Source organism: Panicum hallii, chromosome 8 (genome assembly GCF_002211085.1).
Source record: "Panicum hallii strain FIL2 chromosome 8, PHallii_v3.1, whole genome shotgun sequence".
Classification (NCBI taxonomy): Eukaryota; Viridiplantae; Streptophyta; class Magnoliopsida; order Poales; family Poaceae; genus Panicum; species Panicum hallii.
Genome location: NC_038049.1, coordinates 39,514,849 through 39,541,016, shown reverse-complemented (window position 1 = coordinate 39,541,016; position 26,168 = coordinate 39,514,849). Strand labels below are relative to the sequence as shown.

At 48.0% G+C, this 26,168-nt stretch overlaps 1 protein-coding gene across 1 annotated transcript; it reads left to right on the top strand.

The window, feature by feature from the left end:
• The first annotated feature begins 19,906 nt into the window (after window positions 1-19,906).
• Window positions 19,907-22,411, top strand: LOC112903799. The gene is made up of 2 exons (XM_025973001.1): window positions 19,907-21,178; window positions 21,428-22,411. Exons 1-2 carry the CDS (start codon window positions 19,907-19,909, stop codon window positions 22,409-22,411), a joined length of 2,256 nt encoding a protein of 751 aa, XP_025828786.1.
• The last annotated feature ends 3,757 nt before the right edge of the window (window positions 22,412-26,168 follow it).

Genomic DNA, 26,168 nt, shown 5'->3' with positions numbered 1-26,168 from the left:
TCGGATAATTGGCATATTTGCCTATGTGTGTATTCTTTTATTTTGGGTGGTGAGTGCCGGCGTTTACGCAAGAGAACTTCCCCCTTCACCCTATACAGGAAATGTCGATCCGGAGGTCTGATCGCTTGATGGCTCGTTTCGAGCAAGCCGCCCAGGAGGAAGCCGCAGCCGAAGCACGCGGACGAGGTCGCCCGTTTGGCCGTGGGCGCGGACGTGCTGCCCCAGCATGTGCCCCGGCAGCAGGGCGTGGAAGAGGCAGGGGACCTGCCGCGGGTGCCGCACCCCGCGCCTTTGGAGAGGCACGCCGTGGAGATGAAGCTGGTGAGGAGGAGGTCGATGAGGAGATCGACGCTGAGCCAGCACAGCAGCCACCGCCACCACCGCCAACACTCGCAGAGATCATGGACAGGCAGACACAGCTTCTTCAGCGTCTGGCCGAGTCAGTCGACCAGAGGAACCATGGGGCCAACCGCCATGGCCCGCCCGAAGAGGACCTCCAGCGCAAGATCGAGAGGTTCATCCGCCTGAAAGCCCCGACCTTCAGCTACGCCGAGGACCCCTTGGAAGCCGATGACTGGCTGAGGGTGATCGAGACCAAGTTGGACCTCACCAACTGCAACCGACGAGGAGTGCGTCGCACTCGCCGTCCACCAGCTTGAGGGTACCGCCAAGTCGTGGTGGGACAGTTACTGCGACTCCCACCATGACCCAGCACACATCTCGTGGGAGGAGTTTGCCAGGGCGTTCCGTGAGCAGCACGTGCCCCGGCAAGTGATGATCCAGAAGGCTCAGGAGTTCCGTACCATGACCCAGGGTACGATGAGGGTGGAGGAGTACGAGCGTCACTTCACCAAGATGATGAGGTACGCTGCAGATGACACCAACACCGAGGAGAAGAAACAGTTCTGGTTTCTTCGAGGACTGCACCACGGCATCCGCCAGATCGTGACGGGATGCGAGTACCCATCCCTTCGCAGCTTGGTCAACCGTGCCATTGCTGTGGAGAGGGAGAGACTAGGATGGGAGGACCGTCAGCGCAACAAGAAGCGCCAGACTGACCACCAGGTACGAGACCGGCCCTTCCAGAAGACAAGGAACGCGCCACCTCTGCCACCGAGGAGCGGTTTCCGTCCTGGCTCCAGTCAGCCGAGCAGGAACTTCGGTGGAGGAGGCAACCACTACTCCAGCAACAGGACCCACGGAGGACAGAACCAGGGAGGAGGCAACTACCACCGCCAGCAGCCGGCACAGAGGACCAACAGTGGCTCGACGCCGTTTGTTTGCTTCACCTGCAACAAACCGGGCCACAAGTCCTATGAGTGCCCTGAGAAGAAGACCTCGACCCCAGCTCGCGCGCCTGGCTCCACCGGCAGGCCCGCTCAAGCTCCGCGCTCCGCAGACCGTGGCCGCCTCACCCACCTGACAGAGGAGGAAGCCCGGGATGCCCCCGACGTCGTGACAGGTGAGTATCTTATCAATGGCTCTAAAGCCTTGGTGTTGTTTGACTCTGGAGCCACTTGCTCCTACATCTCTTCAAAGTGTGTTGCACAAAAGTCCCTACCGATGACCCCGAGAAGCCACCCTATCATCACTAGCTCCCCGCTGGGGGATCATAGGTGCACATTAGCATGTAAAGGAGTGAAGATCATGATTCAGGGACTGCCATTCACAGCTGACCTGACAGTACTGCCGTCAGAAGGGATAGATGTTATTTTGGGAATGGATTGGTTGACAGCACATAAGGGTGTCATCTCTTGCTCACCCAGATTGGTGACCCTGGAACACACTAGTGGGAAGAAGGTCGAAGTGGAACCGTTGAAGTCCCGAGATGTACCTCAGGTGTACAATTTGAACAGCTTGGAGAAGCGGACACTCGAAGATGTACCGGTAATTTGCGAGTATCCTGATGTGTTTCCCGAGGAGCTGCCAGGCCTACCACCGGACAGGGATGTTGAGTTCGTGATTGACCTCGTGCCAGGGACGGCACCGATCGCGAAGCGACCCTACCGCATGTCCGCGGAAGAACTCACCGAGTTGAAGAATCAGTTGAAGGATCTGCTGGATAAACAATACATCAGGCCCAGTGCATCGCCATGGGGATCACCCGTGTTGTTCGTAAGGAAGAAGGACGGAACCATGAGGCTATGCATCGACTACCGATCGCTGAACGCCGTGACCATTAAGAACAAGTACCCGTTGCCCAGAATCGATGATCTGCTTGACCAGTTGAGAAAGGCCAAATTCTTCAGCAAGATCGATCTGAGATCCGGATACCATCAGATGAAGATTCGGGAAAGCGATATCCCGAAGACAGCGTTCGTGACCAGGTATGGCCAGTACGAGTTCACCGTAGTATCTTTCGGACTGACCAACGCACCCGCCTACTTTATGAACATGATGAACAAGGTGTTCATGGAGGAACTGGATAAGTTCGTCGTAGTCTTCATCGACGACATCTTGGTCTACTCCGAGACAGCCGAAGAACACGCTGAGCATCTGAGGGTAGTACTCGAGAGGTTAAGACAGAACCAGCTGTATGCTAAGTTCAGCAAATGCGAGTTTTGGCTAGAGAAGGTTGCCTTCCTAGGCCACGTGTTGACTGCTGAAGGGGTTGCCGTAGATCCCGAGAAGATCGAAGCAGTGTCCGAGTGGCAACAGCCGAAAAGCGTTACCGACATCCGAAGCTTCCTGGGTTTGGCAGGCTACTACCGGCGTTTTATCGAGAACTTTTCCAAGATTGCCAAGCCCATGACCGAGCTACTCAAGAACAACGTGCCGTTCGTATGGTCACCCAAGTGCGAAGCCAGCTTTCAAGAGCTCAAGTCCCGACTTACTACTACTCCAGTCCTCACTCTTCCGGACATCCGGAAGGACTTCGTAGTCTATTGTGACGCTTCTCGTCAAGGCCTGGGTTGTGTGCTGATGCAAGATGGCAAAGTTGTGGCGTATGCCTCCCGGCAGTTGCGGAAACACGAAGAGAACTACCCTACCCACGACCTTGAACTCGCAGCTGTTGTGCACGCCTTGAAGATTTGGAGGCACTACCTTATTGGCAACAAGTGCGATATCTATACCGACCACAAGAGCCTAAAGTACTTCTTCACTCAGGCAGAGCTGAATATGAGGCAGAGGAGATGGCTAGAGCTGATCAAGGACTACGACCTGGATATTCAGTATCACCCCGGCAAGGCTAACGTCGTAGCGGACGCCTTGAGTAGGAAACACTATTGCAGCAATCTGCTAGTTCGAGAAGAACAGCCTACTCTGTGCGATGAACTCGAGAGACTGAAGCTGGAAATAGTAGAACAAGGGCACCTGAACACAATGACAGTCAAGTACGATCTGGAAGATCGAATCAGGCAAGCACAGCGACGATGCCCGGAACTTCAGAAGCTCAAGCGAGCAATGCGAGACGGGAAAGCGACCGACTACCGGGTCGACGACCAAGGAACCATATGGCTGAAAGATCGCATATGCGTACCCCAGGATCAAGGGATCCGTGCCGAGATTCTGGATGAAGCGCATAACTCCAAGTACGCCATACACCCAGGATGTACGAAGATGTACCAAGACCTGAAGGACCGTTTCTGGTGGAACGACATGAGAACGGACATAGCCGAGTTCGTGGCTAAGTGTGACATTTGTAGAAGAGTCAAGGCAGAACACCAGCGCCCTGCCGGTTTGCTGAAGCCACTTGACATTCCCGTATGGAAGTGGGACGATATCTGCATGGACTTCATAACAGGGTTACCCCGGACTCTGAAGGGCAATGACTCCATTTGGGTAATCGTTGATCGCCTAACCAAAGTGGCACATTTTATCCCCGTCAAGACCACGTACCCCGTGAGCCGACTATCCGAACTGTACATAGAGAACATTCTGAAACTCCACGGGGCACCACGAAGCATAGTATCAGATCGAGGCCCTCAATTCACCGCAAAGTTCTGGCAGAGTTTGCACAAATCCCTAGGGACTCAGCTAGAGTACAGCACCGCCTTTCATCCCCAAACCGATGGGCAGACCGAGAGAGTGAACCAGATACTCGAGGATTTGCTTAGAGCATGTGTGCTAGCCTACGGCAGCGATTGGGAGAAGAGTTTGTCCTATGCTGAGTTCACGTACAACAACAGCCATCAGGCCAGTTTGCGAATGTCACCTTTCGAGGCACTTTACGGCAGAAAATGCAGAACCCCGCTGATGTGGTCAGAAACCGGAGAGAGATCGTATTTTGGTCCAGACTCTATATTAGAGGCTGAGGAGAATGTCGCCAAGATCAGGGAGAACCTGAAGGTAGCGTAGAGCAGACAAAAGAGCTACGCCGACAAGAGGAGAAGAGACCTCTCGTTCGAAGTCGGAGACTACGTATACCTGAAGGTGTCACCACTCCGAGGCACCAAGAGGTTTCACGTCAACGGGAAGCTAGCCCCGAGGTTCGTTGGACCGTATCCGATCATTCAAAGGATCGGAGGTTTGGCGTACAAACTAAAGCTACCAGAAGAGCTTGCTGGAGTGCATCCAGTTTTCCACGTATCCCAGTTACGCAAATGCTTGCGGGTACCGGATGAGACAATACCCCCAGAGGCAGTGGACTTACAGGAAACGCTTGAGTATGTTGAGTACCCCGTGAAGATTCTAGCCCGGGCAGATAAAGAGACTAGGAGGACCTCCATTCCCTATTGCAAGGTTCTCTGGAATAATCACACTGAACGGGAAGCCACTTGGGAGAAGGAGTCCGATCTGAAAGAGAAATACCCACACCTTTTCGAGGACCAGGTAAACCTTTAATCTCGGGGACGAGATTCTTGTGAGGGGGGAAGTCTGTAATATTCCATGTTAGAAATTATAGAGATTGTTTAACAAAATTTGGGGATTTCAAAATTTTTGTGAATGGACTAGATTTGAATAGCTATTGCATCTTACTTGAATTGGATTTTCGAATTTGTTTGATTTCTTTGTGTGAGATTTGAATTTGGAATGGGCATTCAAATTCAAATCTAAACTTCTAAACCCTAAATACCCCCATGGGCCACCAGCCCACGCAACCCGAGCCCATCTGCCTTCTCTCTTCTTTCCCCGCGCGCGAACCAGCCCACGTGAGCCGGCCCAGCCCATACCGCGAAGCATCTCGCTCTCTCCCTCTTCCTTCGCCCGGGGCAGCTGACGGGCGGGACCCACCCGTCAGCTTTCCCCTTCCTCTCGCCCGCGCCCTCTCCTGGCTCGCGTCGCTCCGCCCCGCGTCGCCGCCGCTCCCGCGTCGCGACAGGAGCTCCAACCGCCCGCTCCCTTTTCTCTTTTCTCCCCCGGCCGCGGCCCCGCTCCCCTTGCGTCACCTGGCAGCCGCGCTCCCCTGTCCCCGCTCCGCGACAGCCGCCGCAACCGCCCGCGCGCGCTCCCCTTTTTCCCCCGCGCCTCGGCCGCCCGCGCAGCCGAGCCCTAACCCTAGCCGCGCCATGGAGCCGCCACGCGTCCCAGCACGGACGCCCAAAAGCCCAGCCGCCGCCGGTCCCAAGCCCTAGGACCGCCCCATAAGAAGCCCTCGGCCACCACCCCGGAACCCTAAACACCTGTGCCATTTTCCCCAATCCGCCGTCGCACCTGAGGAGAAGTGAAGGGAGAGGAGGAGAAGGAGGAGAGGAGCCCGGAGGACGCCGCCGCCCGGAGCTGCGCGAGGAGGAGGACACCGCCGCCGCACCGGAGCTTCACCGAGCCGGCGCCCCGATCGTCCACGTCGACGTTGCTGCTCACCCTGCACGGCATCAACCCACCTGCCTCGCCTCTCCGCAGCCCCAAGTCCCCTCTTCCTCAGCCCGCCGGTGAGCACCACGGCCGCCGCCCTTTTTCCCTTCCCCGCTGCTGCCGGCCGAGCCGATGAGCCCTCTGTAGGAGCCTTAGGGACCCCCGCTCCCCTCCGGCCGCCGTGCCACTTTTCTTGCAGGAGCCCGTCGCGCCGCTGCTCACTCCCGCGAACGCCGTCGCCCTCCGCCGCCGCCGTCGTGCCGCGGGCCCGGGGTGCCGGTGCCCCGCGCACGGCAAGGCCACGCCGCGGCCCTGGCCAGCCAGGCACCGCGCGCGTGTGTGCGCACCCCCAGCACGAGCCCGAGCCGTGCTGCTGCCGTGCCTTGGCCCAGCCTCGCCACACCCACGCCACGGCCACGCCGTGCGCGATCACCCCCGCGACGTGACCGTGACGTCGCGTTCGCGTCGCGGCCAGGTCACTGGGGCATTTCCCCGAGCACCCTCCGGGAGCTCGCACCGCACGCGCCCTCGGGCGCCACACACACGCACACGCACCTGCACCGCTGCACCGGATCCGGGCCGCCACACCGGATCCCGCGGACACTGACGCCTGGGCCCGCCCTGTCAGTGAGAAGAAAGAAGACGGCGCCGCCGGCCCGCGAGGAGGAGGAGGTGAAGCGCCAGCCCAGCCAGAAGAGAAGAGGAGGAAGGAAAGAGAAGGCCCAGCCCACGGAGGAAGGAAACGGCCTGCGTTGAATCCGAGCCGAGCCGAGCCTAGCCAGCCGCACGCGTAGCCAGCCCGTTCGCCCGAGCCGGCCTGCTGAGCCGCAGGCCGAGCTGCCCCTGTGTGCCTGAGCCGAGCCGATGGGCCTCGAGCCGGCCCATCACCTCTTTTGGCCCAAAACCGAGCCAGACCAAAACCCCTTTCCTTTTTCTTTTCCGGTCTGACCCGAGGGGCCCACCTGTCAGCCTCGTGCTGAGGCTGACCGGTGGGGCCCGCTGACCACAGCCCCCTTGACCATTGACCGTTGACCGGTCAACGTTGACCGGTCAACGCTGACGTCAGCAGGGCCCACTGCTGACGTCATCACCCGGGACCCCCTCTGCTGACGTCATGCTGGCGTCAGCATGCCACGTGGCACACCCTGGTGCTGCCACGTGTCCCTGTTTTCAGGCTTTCTTTTCTGAAAATCCTTTATTAATTTCAGAAATAGATTTTTCCTTAGAAAATTCATAATAAATTATCCGGACCTCCGAAAATTATGAAACCAGTTTCATAATTCTTCTAAAATCATGAGCCACCTGTTAGAGTAGGTTTTGTGATGATTTGGATTTTATTTGCAACCTTTTTGTGCACTTTTGCACTTTGGACCCTACTCTTACTCGTATTTACGAATAGGACCCGTCCGCGAGGAGCTGACCGACGACCAGGACTACCCGGAGACTCAGGAGGACTTCGAGGAGACGCCAGGTTCACGCCCATCTACGAATTGAACTCCTATTAGGCATTTGCTTGTAGATATGCTATTGCTGTATGTGTATATATATATATATCGAGATAAACCTGCATGGCCTCTTTACGAACCCAACTCCTTGTCAACCTATCTTATTCGTTCATTATATGAAACGCCTTGTAAACCCTTGAATGTGTTTGTGTGGGATATGGGTGGATAGTCTTGGCGTGTGTGAAGAGGTTCCCATCAGGAGTTGGTGATTAGGGCTTAGCCGGGAGTGGGCGACCTAACTCGATCGTGGATCGAGGGCTTGGGGTGTGTATCTTGGCACACCCTACGGAGTACCTGTGGCGGGTACAGTTTTGTTTTCGTGTGAGGTGTTTGGGGCACCCGTTAAGGGTGCAGTTGCGGACCACCGTGGTGGATACGCGTGTGACGAAGATGCCCGCTCCGGCAGATAAGGACCGGGTGAGAGTAACCATGACTTGTGGGACTTTGTAAGCGTGCACACCACTTACCCATTATGAGGGTGGGCCCGGTCCGGACTTAGCAAGCGCGGTACCAAGCCGGTAGGAGGATCGAGTATCGGTGCAGGGGAAGGAGGTGATGACCTCACGTTCCCCGAGACGCATGGGAGGCTTCACAGTCCCGGGGCGACCTCTCGCGGGAGGATGCGCCCAAGACCCGGGAAAGCCGGATGGTGCCGTGGCTCCTATTTCCGTTTCGTAGACCGGTGTTTCGTATACTAGTCGGCTGATCTCCGGCTAGTGTCGATTCGAGTGGGACCAGGTGTACAACCCCTGCAGGGTGAAAACTATACGTATAGCCGCGTCCTCGGTTATGGACATCCCTACTCCTCTGTTGCTCTTATTAGTTAGTGTTACTCATGATTTCTACCTCCCTCTAGAATATTGTCCTGCCAGGGGGCAGTTGAGATGCGAGGAGAGGGAGTCCTCGCATCGACTTGGTGGTGTTGGAAGGTGTGTGTGATCGGGAGTCCGGAATGCCGGAAGGGCCCGAGTCAGGAATGAAAGGAGATGTGTATTCTTATATAAATTATATTGCATGCATAGGGAAACCCCCAGCTTTACCCTTGAACTCTGTTATATCCGTAGTATAGACCACATAAAGCTTGCATACGGATGGTGACGTGAACCTATCCCAATCCTTGGGGATAGCCTGGTACGATGCAGGATCCGACCCGGAATTCGACCCCAACGACGACGGATGGTACGACTGAGGCCCGAGCTACGCTCAAGTCGCCTGTGGAGGTGGAACCCGAAGATGGAGGACGGCCGAAGACCTAGCTACCGCTATGCGCTTTCTGCTTGTTCGATTTAGCCGAAAGGCTTGTAATAAATTCCGTACTACAGATCCTCTGGATTTATGTAATAATTAAACCCGTGAATGACCTCTTATGAGTATGACTGTGATATTATGCCTGAAATGAGTTCTGTATGTGATAGCGCTTGATCCAGGGACTATCACGACGATACAGGGAGTCGGATTCCTCGATTCAGGAATCCGGTTCATTTCACTATATCTCTTCTATTTCTTTTAATGTGGGTTTTGGTATGAACTTATACGTTAGTAATCAGGTGCTAATAAAATTTGACAAACTAAAATTGCTGATCGCAGTAAGCCAGTCAGCCTTTCCTTGCTTTTGGCCTTCATGTCATATAATTCCCAACACTTGCTGAGTACCAACCATAAGTGTACTCACGCTTGTTATAATTGCTGCTCAGAGGAGAAAGTGATGTGAAGTCTTTTGAAGATGATGCTGAGTTCTAGGCCAGCGCAACCCCCCGGTCGATTGCCTGTGAAGTTTGGAGTTTTCGTTTCCAGGATAAGCTGTATAACTCTGATAATCTTTATAGTCTTTTAATTCTCTTTTCGTGATACTGTTGCTGATTATTTACTGATGAAGTCACTGTATGTATGGAACTTGATCCTGGCATACATATAGTTATGCATTCGATTTTGTTCTTAAAACCGGGTGTGACAACCATCCATGTATCAGGCACGGGGCCAACGTCATTGTAGATGATGACACGCACTTGGTCTTGTGGGGGTGGGGACGGGGCCTCGCCTGGAGGGAGTACTCGGGCAATTCTCACATCTGGTCTCTCCCTAGAGATGATCTGAACCGCCGCATTCAACTCCATGCCAATCAGATCCGGCCATGATTCAGGCACCGGACCAGGCATGCCTATCTCGATCACGTAGGATCCTTTCCTCCCTTTTGAAACTGTTAGTTACCAACAAGCATCAATAATTGAGAAACGAAAAGACGTATAATCAAAAGAATATGATGCCATAATCTCTAGCATTAACTTGATACTGTGATGGATACGTACCATTGTCTAAGCCTAAGAAGATGTCATAATCGAGATCATTATTTACTAACCGAACAAGTAATTAGTGCACCAAGATGTTAATGGAAAATGCATGCAAGGAACTAATAAAAAACACATACCAACCTGCTGATCGAGAAGAAGAAAGAGCTACTTTGTAGCTAGACCTAACAGCACCTGTTCCTGTGATGATGATACCGTGTTCCACATATGTGTGTGTATATATAGATATATAAGAGTACACTCACATCTGTGCAGCTTGCCTCATGGTGATTATCCCAATGCAAACATTTTGTTCAACGTTAATTAAGAAACATCAGCGTAGCTCCCTTATCGAGATGAACGATGTCGATGATAACAATGCATGGATTTTGTTCTCCGCGAATTAAGAAACATCAGCATATTCCCATGTCGAGTGAAGAATGTCGCTTGATAACAATTCATACATTTTGTTCATAATAAATTATAAATATTAGCATATCCGTCGTCGAGAGTAACAGTTTCAAGGGTAACATTACACGCATTTTGTTTGCCATCAGTTGAAATCCCTCGTTGAGATTAAGTAGTACACTTATTTAGGCATATGTAGATTCACCACACGATGAAAACATATGAATCCACCTTGCAAGCAACTCTCTAGACACACTAGATACGTTGAATGCATGTAGATTGGTACCACAGTTGCTCACATTATTTAACTGATGCTAGCCTTTTAGATATCAAGGCATAAAGCATGCATATGCATAAAAGCCTGCCATGTAAAGTAGGCTAGCCGATGTACGGCGCCGGAGCGATGACTTGCTGGTTGGCGTTGTTGTAGATAATAACCCGTGTCATGCCAGGTTGAGGCGGTGAAGGCGCCTGGCCCGGAGGGAGTACTCGGACAACTCTTAGATCTGGCCGCTCGCTACGGATAATTTCAACTGCCTGGAAAACACCCATGCCAATCAAGTTCGGCCACGATGTTGGTACTCGACCAGGCATGTCTGTCTGTCACGTACTATCCTTTACTCCCTTTTGAACCTGCTAATTACCAAAAAGCATCTATAAATGAGCAACACAAAGATATATAATCAGCAGAACAATAACATTTAATGTTTTAAATAATGTGATGATCCCTGACATAAACTTGATACTGAGAAGGAAGCCATGCCAGGAGCCTAACAGGCAGATGTCGTAATCGAAAGCGTTATATACCAACCGAGCAGAGAATGATCAGTTCACCAAAATGTTTCAAGGAAAATGCGTATAATTAACTAATCAAGAAAATGCATGCATGCCTACCCTGTGGAGAAGAAAGAGCTACTTTGTAGCTAGACCTAACTGCACGCCTTTGGATATATGTGTGCTCTATATGAGTGTTTGTGCGTGTATATATACAGACACACATGCGCGCGCTCACAATTTCCTGATGTCGAAAATAACAATGCATGTCTTGTTCGATGTTAAATAAGAGACATCATCAGCATATGCCCCCTGTTAAGACTAACGTTGACGGTGATAACAATGCATGTGTTTGGTGGTTCACCAATGAAAAAACATCAGCATGTCCCCTTGTTTAGATTAACGATAACATGGTTACGTCTAAATAGAGGATGGGCTTCAACCTATTACAATGCCTCCTTGATCGGTAGGAAGTGGGGTCCCCTTGTCCATACAATGTGTCTTTTATGAGCCCTCAGTATCCCTTTGCTATTGTGCGGTATAGGTTGGGACAAAGTCCCAGTAGTAGTTAGATAGGCTGACAGATCACAATCGTTTCCCAGCCATGGTAGACCTATTCCTAATGGCCCGTTCAACTGAGATCAATTCTAACAGATGAAGCTCATCAGTGTTGCCAAAGGTGCTTGCTGGAGCACCAACAAACCTAGTTTCTTGGAACTATACATCATTCTCTTAAGCGACACAGATGGTGTGGTCATGATCGGTGTGAGATGGAACACAGGCGGACAGGAAAAAGAAAAGAGAGCGGGGCGAGGCTGGTGGTAGAAGCGTGCGCTCGATGGGTGCTACCACTACCATTGAAGGGTGGCGGCACCATGAGTCCCTGTGTGCTATATATGCTGCGTGCAAATTAAGGACACTACTACAATAAAGCTCTACGCAAGCGGTCCGGTTAGCCTCTACACAAGCGCTTTCAGGAACCGCTTGAGACGCTCCGCTTGTGATGTAAAACAACATCTCAGGCGGTCGATCAAAAACCGCTTGAGATAGACACACATCACAGGCGGTTTTTACCAAACAAACCGCTTGTGATAGGCCAACATCACAGGCGGTTTCTTCCAAACAAACCGCTTGTGATAGGCCAACATCACAGGCGGTTTGGTCTAAATGGACCGCTTGTGAGAAACAAACACTGAGCTTGTGTTTCAGAGACATCACAGGCGGTTTGAAAGAAAAACCGCTTGTGGTACGAACATATCACAGGCTGTTTATAAGCCAATCCGCTTGTGATAGGAACATATCACAAGCGGTTTTGATCCGAGCCGCTTGTGATAAATTCATATCACAGGCTGTTTGTAAGCCAATCCGCTTGTGATAGGAACATATCACAAGCGGTTTTAAGCCCAGCCGCTTGTGATAAATACATATCACAAGCGGTTTGCAAGCCCAGACGCTTGTGATCTAACACATCACAAGCGGTTTAATATGTCCAAATTCATATCCAAATTCAATTTGCATTCATAAATCATATCCAGATTCATACAGCAAATAGATATACAAATTCATACAAATCACAGATCACATTCACAGAACGACAACAGTAGTATTATCACCAAACCATAATTTACAGCAGCTCAAGTTCAAGTCCATACATCAACATTGAAGAACAGCCCACACATGGCATAAGCTAAACAAATTCAAGGTCTAAACACTGTGAGCTAGATTGTACAATTCTGAGAGATCAGACAACTTTCCCTTTTCATTGAAGAGTAGTCCATTTGGGGGAAGAACTTCACGGTGCAAAAAGGAAAGCAAGTCTCTTACAACCTTAGCCACGCCGACAGTAGCCATATCTCTTCCTTGCGATTCATCCTTGATGTTGGATTTAGAAACCTGGAATGAAAGCGAAAGGTGCTTTGTAATAGTAATGTCATGGGCTGCAATAAAAAAAAATTGAAACATAGACAATGATAGGGAACTTACATCCTCACGGTTGACACGACTCCATTCACATACATAATAGCCGCACAGGACAGTATCAGGAGGTTGTTTCTGACTGGTTGAACATAATGATATTGACAAATTAGGCTTGTCCTCTGGATGCTCGCCGCCAAGATCTTTGTAATAAAAATGGTATGCGCTGCATATAAGAATACCATTGTGAGATTAAGACAATACATTTGCTAAGTTGTAAGTACAAGTGTAAAATAGTCATACTTCTCTAAAATCCTCAAGAAGTCATTATATGCATCCTTTTCCATTCTCAGCGAGTCGAAGACCATGGCTGTACCACTCTTTGGAAAGATCTTGATACAAATGTAGTGGTCACTACATATACATATGCGAAAACACATGTTAAGATCACGATTGCCATAATTTGTAGTTCAAAACCATGTGGAGAACTTACTTAAAGTGGTGCGGAGCTATTATTAACTCCTTGCCATGTTGTACATGATTGTACATGGCTCGCCCGATGTATGCTGCCATTAGCCTCTTTTTTTTTCTTTGATTCTTTTTGACTGCTCTCTCAAATTCATCATCATCAAGGTCTTTGTATTCTTCTCCATGTCTCCGAACAACTTCTTTGTAGCGAGCTTGGGATATCATCAATGGATCAAGAAACCCTGTCTGAAGTTGTTTCTTCTTACCATCTATGTACTGCATCCTACATGTAAGAAGCAATAATTGTTAGAATCTGTGCTGTACAAAACTAAAAGACATTAAAGTTTAGAGGTACTTACAAGCAAAAGAGGGTTAAGTAGTTGGTTTCCATCCTTTTTCGATGGTACAACGACCATAGATCGTCAAAGAATAAATACCGCACAGCATCTACATTATCTTTGCTCCAAAATGCATCATCTGGCACAACATATGAGAAGCCCTCGAGTTTGTGTTTGTTGCTAGCCACCATGTACCACTCATGCATTGTAATCTCTACAGCCGACAACTTAGAAAGTTGCACCGTTGTCAAGAACGGCCTCCCATTCACAAATTTAGGAGGAACATCCTCTTTCTTGTATATCGGGATATCGACTTTAAGACGTAATGAATCTCGAGTATGAATCATTCCATCTTCTTCCCATACCTCGAGCTTGTCTTTTAATTGGGACCGTGTGCGTACTCCACAAGATGCTGATTCTGCTTTTGACTGATCTGTCATAACTCTCTTCAACCTTTCCAAGTAGTGTGTCACAACTTCTGCCGGTTTCTTGACATTGTCAGTGGCTATTTGTTGATGAATTTTCTTTGAAGTACTTGGCCCTGCAACATTGGTGTCAACCTTTGCTTCCTTTCTAATGTCAGCATCAACATTCTGAGGAACAATTCTGTCCACATCCCCCTCCTCAACTGCCTTCTTCAGAGGTGATATGACTGTTTCACTAGTTTTGTGGGAGGCCGGTGCTATACTTTCCTGCACCATGGGGATTGAACTATCTTTCTGTTGCATGGGTGTTGAAGTTGGTGTTGGTGACTTATGACGCGATAGGGGGCTTGAGATCAGCTCATCACCCAACTTAATGTCGCGTCGATGCCAAAGGACCAACTTATTCACTGCTTGCTGCAAAGTCATGATCCCCTCAACTGGATAGTCTATCTCCCAATCTTCACAACCACTATCTGTGATCTCTAGAACTTGGACCACAGCATAGAATGGCGGAACAGGACTATCATTGCAGCAAAGCAGTCCTGGTTTTACCACACCAATAGCAGCCTGTTTTGTTTTTGTCCCAGATCGATTGATTGGAATATGAAGACGGCAAGGCGTGTCCTCAACAATGAAGTCTACAGGGAACTTGGTGCCCGATCCCAAGCTTTGCACAGATCCTACACTGCTAGGGACTAGAGGTGGACTCATGGGGCCTGGATGCTGTTCACTCGGTACACATCCTGTTTCCTTCATTCTCTTCATTGCTTCATTAATAGCCTTCTGTACCCTTTCATCAATAGCCTCTTCAAGGGTCCTTTTCGCCTTCTCATGTTTCCTGTATGACGCTGCATACTCTGGAAATGCCTCTCTCCAGGAAATCTTAGAAGAGATTCCCCGAACCCGTCCAGTGTGTTCAGGAGTGCCAAGTGCTGCAGTTAGTATGTCATTCTCCCTCCGAGGCTTAAACTCGCCCTTCTTTCTCTTTTCTGCATATTCTTGAACTTTTTCTGCAACTTCACCAACCAATTCTGGATGCAACAGTTTGCCCTCATTAGTCAAACCTGCACGAGCTAAGATCCAACGAAGAGCTCGCTCATCAATATCTTTTAATAATGGGTCCAAAGTGCCATTGGCCATAGCTTCCTCAATTATCCTGTTCCACTCCATTGCTTTAGGGAGATATCCGGTTGACCCAAGGCGATGGGGGTGTTTGTTCTTCTTTGCTCTCTGAGAATTAGTTTCGCTCAGCTCTTTGGCCTTCGGTTTGGTCTTCTGACGAACAAATTCCTCCCACTGAGCTTGTGTGATTTTCCCCCATTTTCTTCGGCGGAGGAACCCTGTTCTTCTTAACAAAATCCCTATTCATCTCAACCTTCCACCCACGAAACCTCCTGGCCATAGCAGAGAGCATCGACTTCCTTACTGCATCCTCCGTGCCTTTCGGGACCCTGAATGACTCTGACATCTTAGCCCATAGCCTATTGCGGGTGTCCTCATCCAAATCCTTCCACTTCTTAAGTGTGATTGGCACTATATCTCTGACAATAGCCCCACAGGCATTTCGGAACTTTGTAACCACATCAAGTGGTTCTTTAGGAAACCCCTCTGCATTGAGCTTTGTTATGTACATGACTGCACCGGCCTTCAACTGATTGGGACCTCGTGGCCCTCGTTTCCGCTTCTGTGAAACATATGATTCAGCCACCGGAGCTTCCTCTGTGTTTCCCGTAGAGCATGCCTCCTCTTTCTTCTCTTCATTTGAGACCTATATATTCAAACAATTGATGGCCTTTAATATATGGACATATTTTAGATGCTACATAATTTAAGTTATCAGGCTGATTTCTATTTACCTCCTCTTCGTTGGGAATATAGTCAGCATCAAGCTCATCTGAAGTTTTTCTCTGTCTCGGAGGTATGGGTGTTGAAGGATTGTCATCACTAGGACTATCCTCCTCCCCGCTGCCTTCACTGGAACTGCTTGATGTCTGCCAATGGAGTCTGGTCGCGTCTTCATTAGATTTGTTACAGACACCGGTCAAGTCCATATCATCCATCCTAGTAACAAATACAAGCACTGCACATCAGTAGAAAAATTTAAGCTAATTCTATGTAACTGAAAAGGATGAATCAATGCAATTCAGATCAAGAATACATGCTATCTCAGAACATAAGAGGCAGTTCATGCTAACAAATAGAGGTTAACATAAGAGGCAGTTCATGTATTGTTATCATCTAGGAAGAACAACTGTATTCTGTAAAGGCCAGTGCACTAGAGCAGCATCTAGGAAGAACAATTGATGTACGTATATGTGAACTGTGAGGCAGAGAATCAACTACGAGAAGGCCAACAGGAACAGGTACAACCGTGGCTGCACTGGGCTCGGGGACGGCGGCCCTCCGCTAGGGCACCGCGGCCCTCCGCTAGGGCACCGCGGCCCTCCGCTCGGGGACGGCGGCACTCCGCTCGGGGACGGCGGCCCTCCGCTCGGGCACGGCGGCACTCCGCTCGGGGACGGCGCCCCTCCGCTCGGGGACGGCGGCCCTCCGCTAGGGCACGGCGGCGCTCCGCTCGGGGACGGCGCCGCTCCGCTCGGGGACGGCGGCCCTCCGCTCGGGCACGGCGGCACTCCGCTCGGGGACGGCGCCCCTCCGCTCGGGGACGGTGGGCCTCCGCTAGGGCACGGCGGCACTTCGCTCGGGGACGGCGGCGCTCCACTCGGGGACGGCGGCGCTCCACTCGGGGACGGCGGCGCTCCGCTCGGCTCGAGGATGGCGCGGCCCTCCGGCCGGCAAGGGGATGGCGGCGGGGATGGACACGGCTGGCGCGGTAGGCGGGCGATGAAAATTTTGTCTGGCGGCGCGCCTCCGGGAGGGAGATGAAAATTTTGTTTGGGGCGCGCCTGCGTGGGACACATAGGCATCTATCTGTTCACAAGCGCTTTTTCCTTGACGACCGCCTGTGATGTAGAACATCACAAGCGCTTCTACCTTCACGACCGCTTGTGACGTGGAACATCTCAAGCGCTTTTTCCTTCCCGACCGCTTGTGAAACCGCTTGCGATACGCTTTTCCTTCCCAAGCGCTTTTTCCTTCCAGTCCGCTTGGGATAACTTTTTTCAATTTTTGGTCTTATGAAATTTCGTTTCAGAATAATCTGTGTGTGAACGTTGGATAAATCTTTTGGTACAATTTCTACATATCATATAGTGCATGAGTGTCGCTGCATAGAATTTTCATGAATTTTTGAGTTCGGTAACTATTTAATTGTATTTAAATGAATTTCTACATGCTTCTTGAGAGTAATTCGAACTTGAACTAAGACTACAAACAATATGTCTCAAAAAAATTCCTGAAAAATATATATTGTTTGTTGTGTTATAGTATTGACTAATTTCCAGAAAATGATCCAAAATTTAATTGTTTGTTAACTAAAAAAGGTACCTTTGCTCTGTGTGATGGCAACAAATAAATCTAATAATATGGATTTTTTGTCCAAAAAATCTATAACTTGACATGGCATCATACTTTAGGTTACTGAACTCCTAGAAAAAAAATCACTTGATTTCGACAACTTTGGAAACACACTTGTTCATAGGATCACAAGTAAGAGTCACATGGTTAATATAAAGTGAACTAAATCAATGATCCTATGAACAAGTGTGTTTCCAAAGTTGTTGAAATCAAGTGATTTTTTTTCTAGGAGTTCAGTAACCTAAAGTATGATGCCATGTCAAGTTATAGATTTTTTGGACAAAAAATCCATATTATTAGATTTATTTGTTGCCATCACACAGAGCAAAGGTACCTTTTTTAGTTAACAAAAAATTAAATTTTGGATCATTTTCTGGAAATTAGTCAATACTATAACACATCAAACAATATATATTTTTCAGGAATTTTTTTGAGACATATTGTTTGTAGTCTTAGTTCAAGTTCGAATTACTCTCAAGAAGCATGTAGAAATTCATTTAAATACAATTAAATAGTTACCGAACTCAAAAATTTATGAAAATTCTATGCAGCGACACTCATGCACTATATGATATGTAGAAATTGTACCAAAAGATTTATCCAACGTTCACACACAGATTATTCTGAAACGAAATTTCATAAGACCAAAAATTAAAAAAAGTTATCCCAAGCGGACTGGAAGGAAAAAGCGCTTGGGAAGGAAAAGCGTATCGCAAGCTGTTTCACAAGCGGTCGGGAAGGAAAAAGCGCTTGAGATGTTCCACGTCACAAGCGGTCGTGAAGGAAAAAGCGCTTGTGATGTTCTACATCACAGGCGGTCGTCAAGGAGAAAGCGCTTGTGAAGTTCTACATCACAAGCGGTTTCCGTGTATCTCAAGCGGATTTTGGTTTATATCCGCTTGTGGTGTGTGTACATTATGAACTGGTTGGAATCGAGTTGCAGAGGAACCCTTTCGAGTTTCTACCGTTGCCTAACAGCGCCGCCAAGGCTTCCGTTGGCGAGCTGCCGCCGTCCCTGCCCCGAGCGCCGCGACGTGGGACGAGCTACCGCCGCTGTCCACGAGCGCCGCGGCCCCGAGCGCCGCGCCGTCCACGAGCGCCGCTGTCCCCGAGCGTCGCGCGTCCACGGGCTGGCGCCGCGGGCCCCGAGCGCCGAATCGCGTCCACGAGCTGCCGCCGCCGGCCCAGAGCGCCACGCCGAACGTCCACGAGCTGCCGCCATCCCAGAGCGTCGCGCCGTCCAGGAGCTGCCGCCGTCCCCGAGCGTCGCGCCGTCTACGGGCTGGCGCCGCGGGCCCCGAGCACCGATTCGCATCCACGAGCTGCCGCCGCCGGCCCAGAGCGCCACGCGTACGTCCACGAGCTGCCGCCGTCCCAGAGCGTCGCGCCGTCCAGGAGCTGCCGCCGTCCCTGAGCATCGCGCCGTGTACGAGCTGCTGTCCCCGAGCAGAGCGCCGCGCGTCCACGAGCTGATGAACCGACCCCAAGCCGTAAGGTATCCTCATCAAATTTGTCTGTTGCTTTAGTTTATGCACATTCGTTCATGATTTAGTGATCGAATTCAATTAATTAGGGGTTTTTGTAGTTCATGGCATAGAATTTTGAAGATTCAGACTTCTGTCATGTACCTATCGATATGATCTTGTTTCACTGTCATGTACCTATCGTCATATGGTCTTGAATTCAATTTACGTTAATCAATATAGGGACAGGCAATGGACCGAGGTTGGATGTACAATGTGCCAAGACCACATCCGTCGTACATTCGAAATGTCAGAAGCTTTATTGAAGCGGCCAACAAGCACGCGAATATGCAAAAAAGTAAGGAGATATTGTGCCCATGCATCGATTGTGATAATAAGGTAGCTTGGAGAGATACAGGAGCAATCCAATCACATCTGCTCAAAAGAGGGTTCAAAAACAATTACACGATATGGACAGAACATGGTGAGCTGGATCCGTGTGAAGTGCTTGGTAATGACGAAAGTGCTGTGGGAATGTTAGCTAAAAAGGATGGTAAAGTGGATTCTGTGGATGCCAATCAAAATTTTGTAGAATTTGATTGTGAAGACATGTTGCGCCATATGGATCCAGAAATGTTGAGTTCTATGGGATCACAGAAGAAAGATCTACCTAAATTGGAGGGTCTGGAAAGTGCCTCAAAAGAACCTTTATATGATGAATCAAAGGGCTGTGACAAAGAGTTTACTACACTGCGTACAGTTCTTGAACTTCTTAAGTTGAAGGCTAGCGCCGGATGGTCTGATACTAGCTTCATAGATCTTTTAAAATTTCTGTCCCAACTCCTACCAAAACCCAACAAACTACCAACCAGCACTTATAAAGCGAAGAAGCTTATATCTCCCGTAGCTCTGGGTGTGCAAAAAATTCATGCATGTCCGAACCATTGTATTCTGTATCGTGGCGAGTTTGAGAACGCAACAAGATGTCCAGTTTGCAATGTCAGTCGATACAAGAAGAGCTACAATCAAGAGTGTGTGAACAAAATCGCAAAGATAAATAGAAACAAGAAAGCCGCTATCGGACCTAAAATTGATGATGACACTTTTGATGACATGGATGGCAAAAGGAGGTCAAAGATCCCAGCTTTGGTGATGTGGTATCTTCCAGTAATTGATCGCTTGAAGCGTTTGTTCTCGAACCCTAGGGAGGCTGAGCTTATGCGCTGGCATGCTGAAAGTCGCAAGCAGAATAACAAACAGATTCGACACCCTGCTGATGCATCACAGTGGAAAACTTTTGATCATTTGTATCCTGAGTTTGCCAAAGAAATCAGAAATGTAAGATTTGCTTTGGGTACAGACGGAATGAATCCATTTGGTGAAAAAAGAAGTATACATAGCACCTGGCCCGTGACTCTGACGATGTACAACCTTCCGTCATGGTTGTGTCACAAAAGGAAGTACATTATGTTGACTATTCTTATTCAAGGTCCGAAAGCAGCTGGTGTTGATATTGATGTGTTCCTGGAACCTCTTATGGAAGATATGGCGAAGCTCTGGAATGAAGGAGTTCGAATATGGGATGAGTATCGCAAGGAGTATTTCAACCTAAGAGCAATTATATTTGTTACCATCCATGATTCTCCCGGGGGCGCCACACTTTCAGGGCAAAAGACCAAAGGAAAGAATGGTTGTGTAGTGTGCGTGGAGGGAACTGCTTCCTTATACCTTAAATCATCCAAGAAGTTGGTGTTCATGGGACACAGACGGTTCTTGATGAAGCAGCATAAGTACCGAAAGATGAAAGAGGAATTTAACAATGAACTGGAAAGTGAAGGTGCACCAAAGCCTTATAGCGGGAAACTCATTTTTGAAATTGTAAAAAACATTCAGGTTGTATTCGGAAAGGGGAAAAAAAACAAAGGAGAAAAGAGAAAGAGAACTGACCCTTCAACTGACACAACTTTCAAGAAGCAATCGATTTTTTTCAAGTACCTCCCATACTGGAAGGATATGGAAATTTGCCACAGCATTGATTTGATGCATGTAACAAAGAATGTTTTTGATAGCATCATTGGAACCTTACTGGGCATGCCGAGTAAGACAAAGGATGGACTTAAGTCACGCCAGGACCTAGTAGATCTTCAAATCAGATCGGAACTTCATCCAGTGGATAGTGGCAAAGGGAAGCCTTACCTTCCCCCAGCTAGCTACAACTTGACAGTTGAGGAGAAAACAAAAATTTGCAAATGTTTGCGTGGGATCAAAGTGCCCACAGGTTTCTCATCCAATATCAGCAAACTAGTTAGGATGAAGGACTTGTCTCTATTTGGTTACAACTCTCATGACTGCCATATGATGATGACGGTGTTCCTCCCAATTGCGGTAAGAGCCCTCGAAACAGAGCATGTCAAAGTTGTCATCACACGTTTGTGTTACTTTTTCAATGCAGTGTCACAAAAAGTAATAGCTTTAGAAGACTTGGACTATCTGAAGGCATACATCATCGAGACTATGTGCAAGCTTGAAATGTGTTTTCCTCCATCATTTTTTGATATGCAAGTACACCTTATCATACATCTCGTGGATCAGATAAAAATATTAGGGCCACTTTATTTACATCATATGTTTCAGTTGGAGCGGTACTTGGCAGTGTTAAAAGGTTATGTGCGAAATCGCGCTCACCCAGAGGGTTCAATCATGGAGGGATACACTACAGAAGAAGTGATTGAGAGCTGTATAGATTACATCAGAGATGGAACAATGATAGGTGTGCCTGTACCTAAACATGAGGGTAAACTATGTGGGAGAGGGAGAATGGGCAGGAAAACTTTCCGCGTCGAGGATTACAAGATAGTACATTGTGCTCATGGTAGTGTACTACAACATCTCGCGATAGCCGAGCCTTACATTGAGGAACACCTAGATGAGCTTCGTAAAGAAAATCAGAACCGCACAGAGGACTGGATCATGAGGGAGCACAAACATCGTTTTAGCGAATGGTTAATGGACAAAAACATCCCATCCGGAGACTCTTTGGAAGAGAAAACAATGAGGAATTTGGCTTCTGGACCATCGTGTTTAGTGACATCATGGCAATCATATGACATCAATGGGTACACATTCCACACTAAATCAAAAGACATGAAAAGTGTTGTGCAAAATAGCGGTGTTCGTATTGATGCTTTTGACCTACAGGGACAGAAAACCACATATTTTGGATTCATAGAGGAAATATGGGAACTTGATTATGGTCCGAGCTTGAAAATACCCTTATTTAGGTGCCAATGGGTACAACATCCCGGGGGGGTGACAGTGGACAACTACGGACTCACACTGGTAGACTTAAAGAAAGTAGGATATAAAGATGACCCGTGGGTTCTCGCCGAATGTGTTGCACAAGTGTTCTATGTACTCGATCCATCAAATGAGAAGTGCCATGTAGTTATTTCTGGAAAGCAAAAAATTGTTGGAGTTGAGAATGTGGGAGACGGAGATGAGGAATACAATAAGTATGAAGAGATGTCCGTCTTTAATGGTCCTGAGAGAATCAAGCGTGTGGAAAAGAAAATTGATAAGAACTTGAAGCCATACATGCGGAAAAATGGTAGTTCATGAAAAATTGTATGAATCAAATTGTATTTGTCATGTGTCCGATCGACTATGTATTGTGGTTACCAATGAATTTAAAATCTCTCAAGTTCTCTATGTGTGCTATTTAAATTCATTCACATATATATATGGTGGTTTTCTACTAACAATATAAATGCTCATGTTGATGCTAAAGGTCACGGTTAACTGATTTTTTTTGCCTATATGTGCAGCAATGCCCAGGAGAGGTCTCAGCTAGAAACTTCATTTGTTGGAGCTCATTATAGTGTTACATATTAATTTGTTACTTGTAGATTATAGAAATTTCCCTTCTGTGATTCTGTATTTATCTATATTGGACTTGAAAGAATATGGATTCTGTGATTCTGTATTGATCTATATTGGACTTGAGTATATTTCATTCTGTGATTCTGGACGAAGGGCCTCTGTCTATGCAATTTTACTCGGTTTGGTATTCACACACAAGCGGTTCTATTTAGCTTGACCGCTTGTGATACGTATCCAGCATCACAAGCGTTACCTGTTACAGACCGCTTGAGATATGAATCCATCACAAGCGGTTAAGATTCTAAAACCGCTTGTGACACATGTCCCGCATTACAAGCGTTTCGTATTACTGACCGTTTGTGATTTCAAAATTATATCACAGCCGGTCAGGTTAAAAACCGCCTGTGATGGTAATAAACTCACAAGCGGGTTGTCTTATAAACCGCCTGTGATGTTGACGCGGATATCACATGCGCTTTTTAATTTCGGACCGCTTGTGATACTTAAACATCACAAGCGGTTTGAATGGCCTGGCACATCTCAAGCGGTTTTCTAACCTAGCCGCTTGTGATGGAAAAAGGCTACCGCTTGTGTAGAGCCATATTGTACTAGTGGGAGTTATCCATGGAACCTGTTGCATGGTGTAGTTGACCACAGCATGCCTTGGGCATGGTTTGAGTGGCTCTGAGGCTAATAAATATACCGCAGCGTAGTCACCGCCTCCCGTCGGATGGATCGTAACGGCAGCACCGTGCCGGCGCCCCTGGAGCTACAGCCTTGCACGGTTGGCACATGACCAACGATGATGCATGGTGAGGGGCACGACCTCACGATGGAGATGTGAGCCATTAGCTAGTCTGCTCCTTCACCTCGGAGGTGTTGACCTCCATCCTATCTCCACGGAAGGCTCTGGTGTTAGTTGGCGTAGATTTTGGTGTTTTGGAAAACAAAAATAGCAGGGACCCTATGCCCAAGCTTGAAGACCATGAGAAGAGAAGAGAAGAGAGATCTGAGATAGGGGAAGCGCGAGGACATGATCATGTGAAAGTGAGTAGTCGCTGCTCCCCTTGCTCCTTGAGGGCCCTCTTTGTTCTTGAGCCATATGAGAAATGGTATATTTCCTCTTAGATTTTTACAAATAGGGCTATCTGGCCTTATGCACACACTTTGGGGGCATTCTTCCAATTGCCTAGGTACATACAACAGGCAGCCAAAAATTCCAGCACATATTGTGTCCTGCTCTATGCTTTATACTCGGCACCATAAGGATTCAGGCCATCCCCCTATATACAGCATCAACACACCCCCACCCCAAACATATTTGTGCCGAAAAGGGACTGTAAACATGTCACTGGATCATTCTTATTAGTAAAAAGAAAGGATACCACCACAATATTCTTTATTATTCCATATATTAAATAGTACACGATCGATATCACACACGCTCGTCTTATTCAGTTGTTTCTAGCCTTTAATATTTTAAGGCATAAAAAAGATATTGCCAGCCATGTAAGGCAGGCTAGCCAATGTATGGCGCAGGGGGGACGACCATCCATGTATCAGGCACGGGGCCAACGTCATTGTAGATGATGACACGTACTTGGTCTTGTGGGGGTGGGGACGGGGCCGCGCCTGGAGGGAGAAGTCGGGCAATGTTCACATCTGGTCTCTCGCTAGAGATGATCCGAACCGCCGCATCCAACTCCATGCCAATCAGATCCGGCCATGATTCAGGCACCGGACCAGGCATGCCTATCTCGATCACGTAGGATCCTTTCCTCCCTTTTGAAACTGTTAGTTACCAACAAGCGTCAATAATTGAGAAACGAAGAGATATATAATCAAAAGAATATGATGTTTTGTCTTTAAAATGATGCCATAATTAATCTCTAGCATCAACTTGATACTGTGATGGATACGTACCATTGTCTAAGCCTAAGAAGATGTCATAATCGAGATCATTATTTACTAACCGAACAAGTAATTAGTGCACCAAGATGTTAATGGAAAATGCATGCAAGGAACTAATAAAAAACACATACCAACCTGCTGATCCAGAAGAAGAAAGAGCTACTTTGTAGCTAGACCTAACAGCACCTGTTCCTGTGATGATGATACCGTGTTCCACATATGTGTGTGTATATATAGATATATAAGAGTACACTCACATCTGTGCAGCTTGCCTCATGGTGATTATCCCAATGCAAACATTTTGTTCAACGTTAATTAAGAAACATCAGCGTAGCTCCCTTATCGAGATGAACGATGTCGATGATAACAATGCATGGATTTTGTTCTCCGCGAATTAAGAAACACCAGCGTATTCCCATGTCGAGTGAAGAATGTCGCTTGATAACAATTCATACATTTTGTTCATAGTAAATTATAAATATTAGCATATCCGTCGTCGAGATTAACAATTTCAAGGGTAACATTACGTGCATTTTGTTTGCCATCAATTGAAATCCCTCGTTGAGATTAACGATGTCGTTGGTAGTCACCTCTAAGCTAGTGTCAGCCGATTCTGCTCTTTGTTTGCAGAAAAAGGCAGCTTAATGCCCAGCATTTGTTTACATGCCATAACTGAAACTACGAACTTAAGCACAAACTTAAATGTGAACTAGCACGTACGCATGCATAACGTGTATGTCGAACTAACACGTACGTATTTGATCCCACTTAAGTATTCGGATATGGATAAGGTATGGATATTAAATACCCGGTTACCGATTTTGTCTATTCCATTTATTCTCTATATAAACCCCTTTGGTCGAACGGATAATATCCGTACCGTATTCACCCCTGACCGTATGTTTCTTCAAAATCTTATTGTACTTCTTGGATGTTTTTCTCTTATGTATTTCTTTAGTTTTTAGGTACCAATTGATCATGTCATGGTGCATGGGAAGTGGGAGTAGCACATACTTCCTGAGCACACAAAGTTTGATATATCAGCTCTTAGACTAATGAGTTTAATTTGCTTGTGTTAACTCTTGTTATGGTTGAGTCTCGGTCTGGTGTAGTTGGATTGGCTAATTCTTTTACTTGTTGGGATGGTTTGTGATGTTTACTTAGTGCCTATATGTTGTTCTTGTCGATATTATACGATGTGCTTGTTGATACTGTTGAAAATTTAAATAATTTCTAGATTATCTTTGGCAGCCTCTGGGTTTGGAAAAAGTCCAAGGTGTGTTACACCCATCATCTTGGATGTGACATCCATGGCTGTGGTCATCGTGCAATCCACGCATGTCGCCTGCAACATCCGACGAGCGCATGGCCTGACGTGTTGCAGGCACGTCCTCTGACCATCATCCAGCCCGTTGAACAAATGTATATATGTACGTTCAGCTCCACAGCCAGGCTGCTCATGTATGTCTCCCTTTCCCCAAGCCTAAGGCCCCATGCTTTTGTGTTCTGCGTATGTGCCCTTCATTTGGCTCCTGGACCGCGTCGTTAGCTCGACAAAGGATCAGCATGATCATTTTGACAGTAT

Coding starts and splice junctions, on each gene's coding strand:
- LOC112903799 (XM_025973001.1), top strand. CDS start 19,907: ATGGATGGCAAAAGGAGGTCAAAGATCCCAGCTTTGGTGATGTGGTAT. Junction 21,179..21,427: donor CGGTGTTCCTCCCAATTGCG/GTAAGAGCCCTC, acceptor CATATGTTTCAG/TTGGAGCGGTACTTGGCAGT.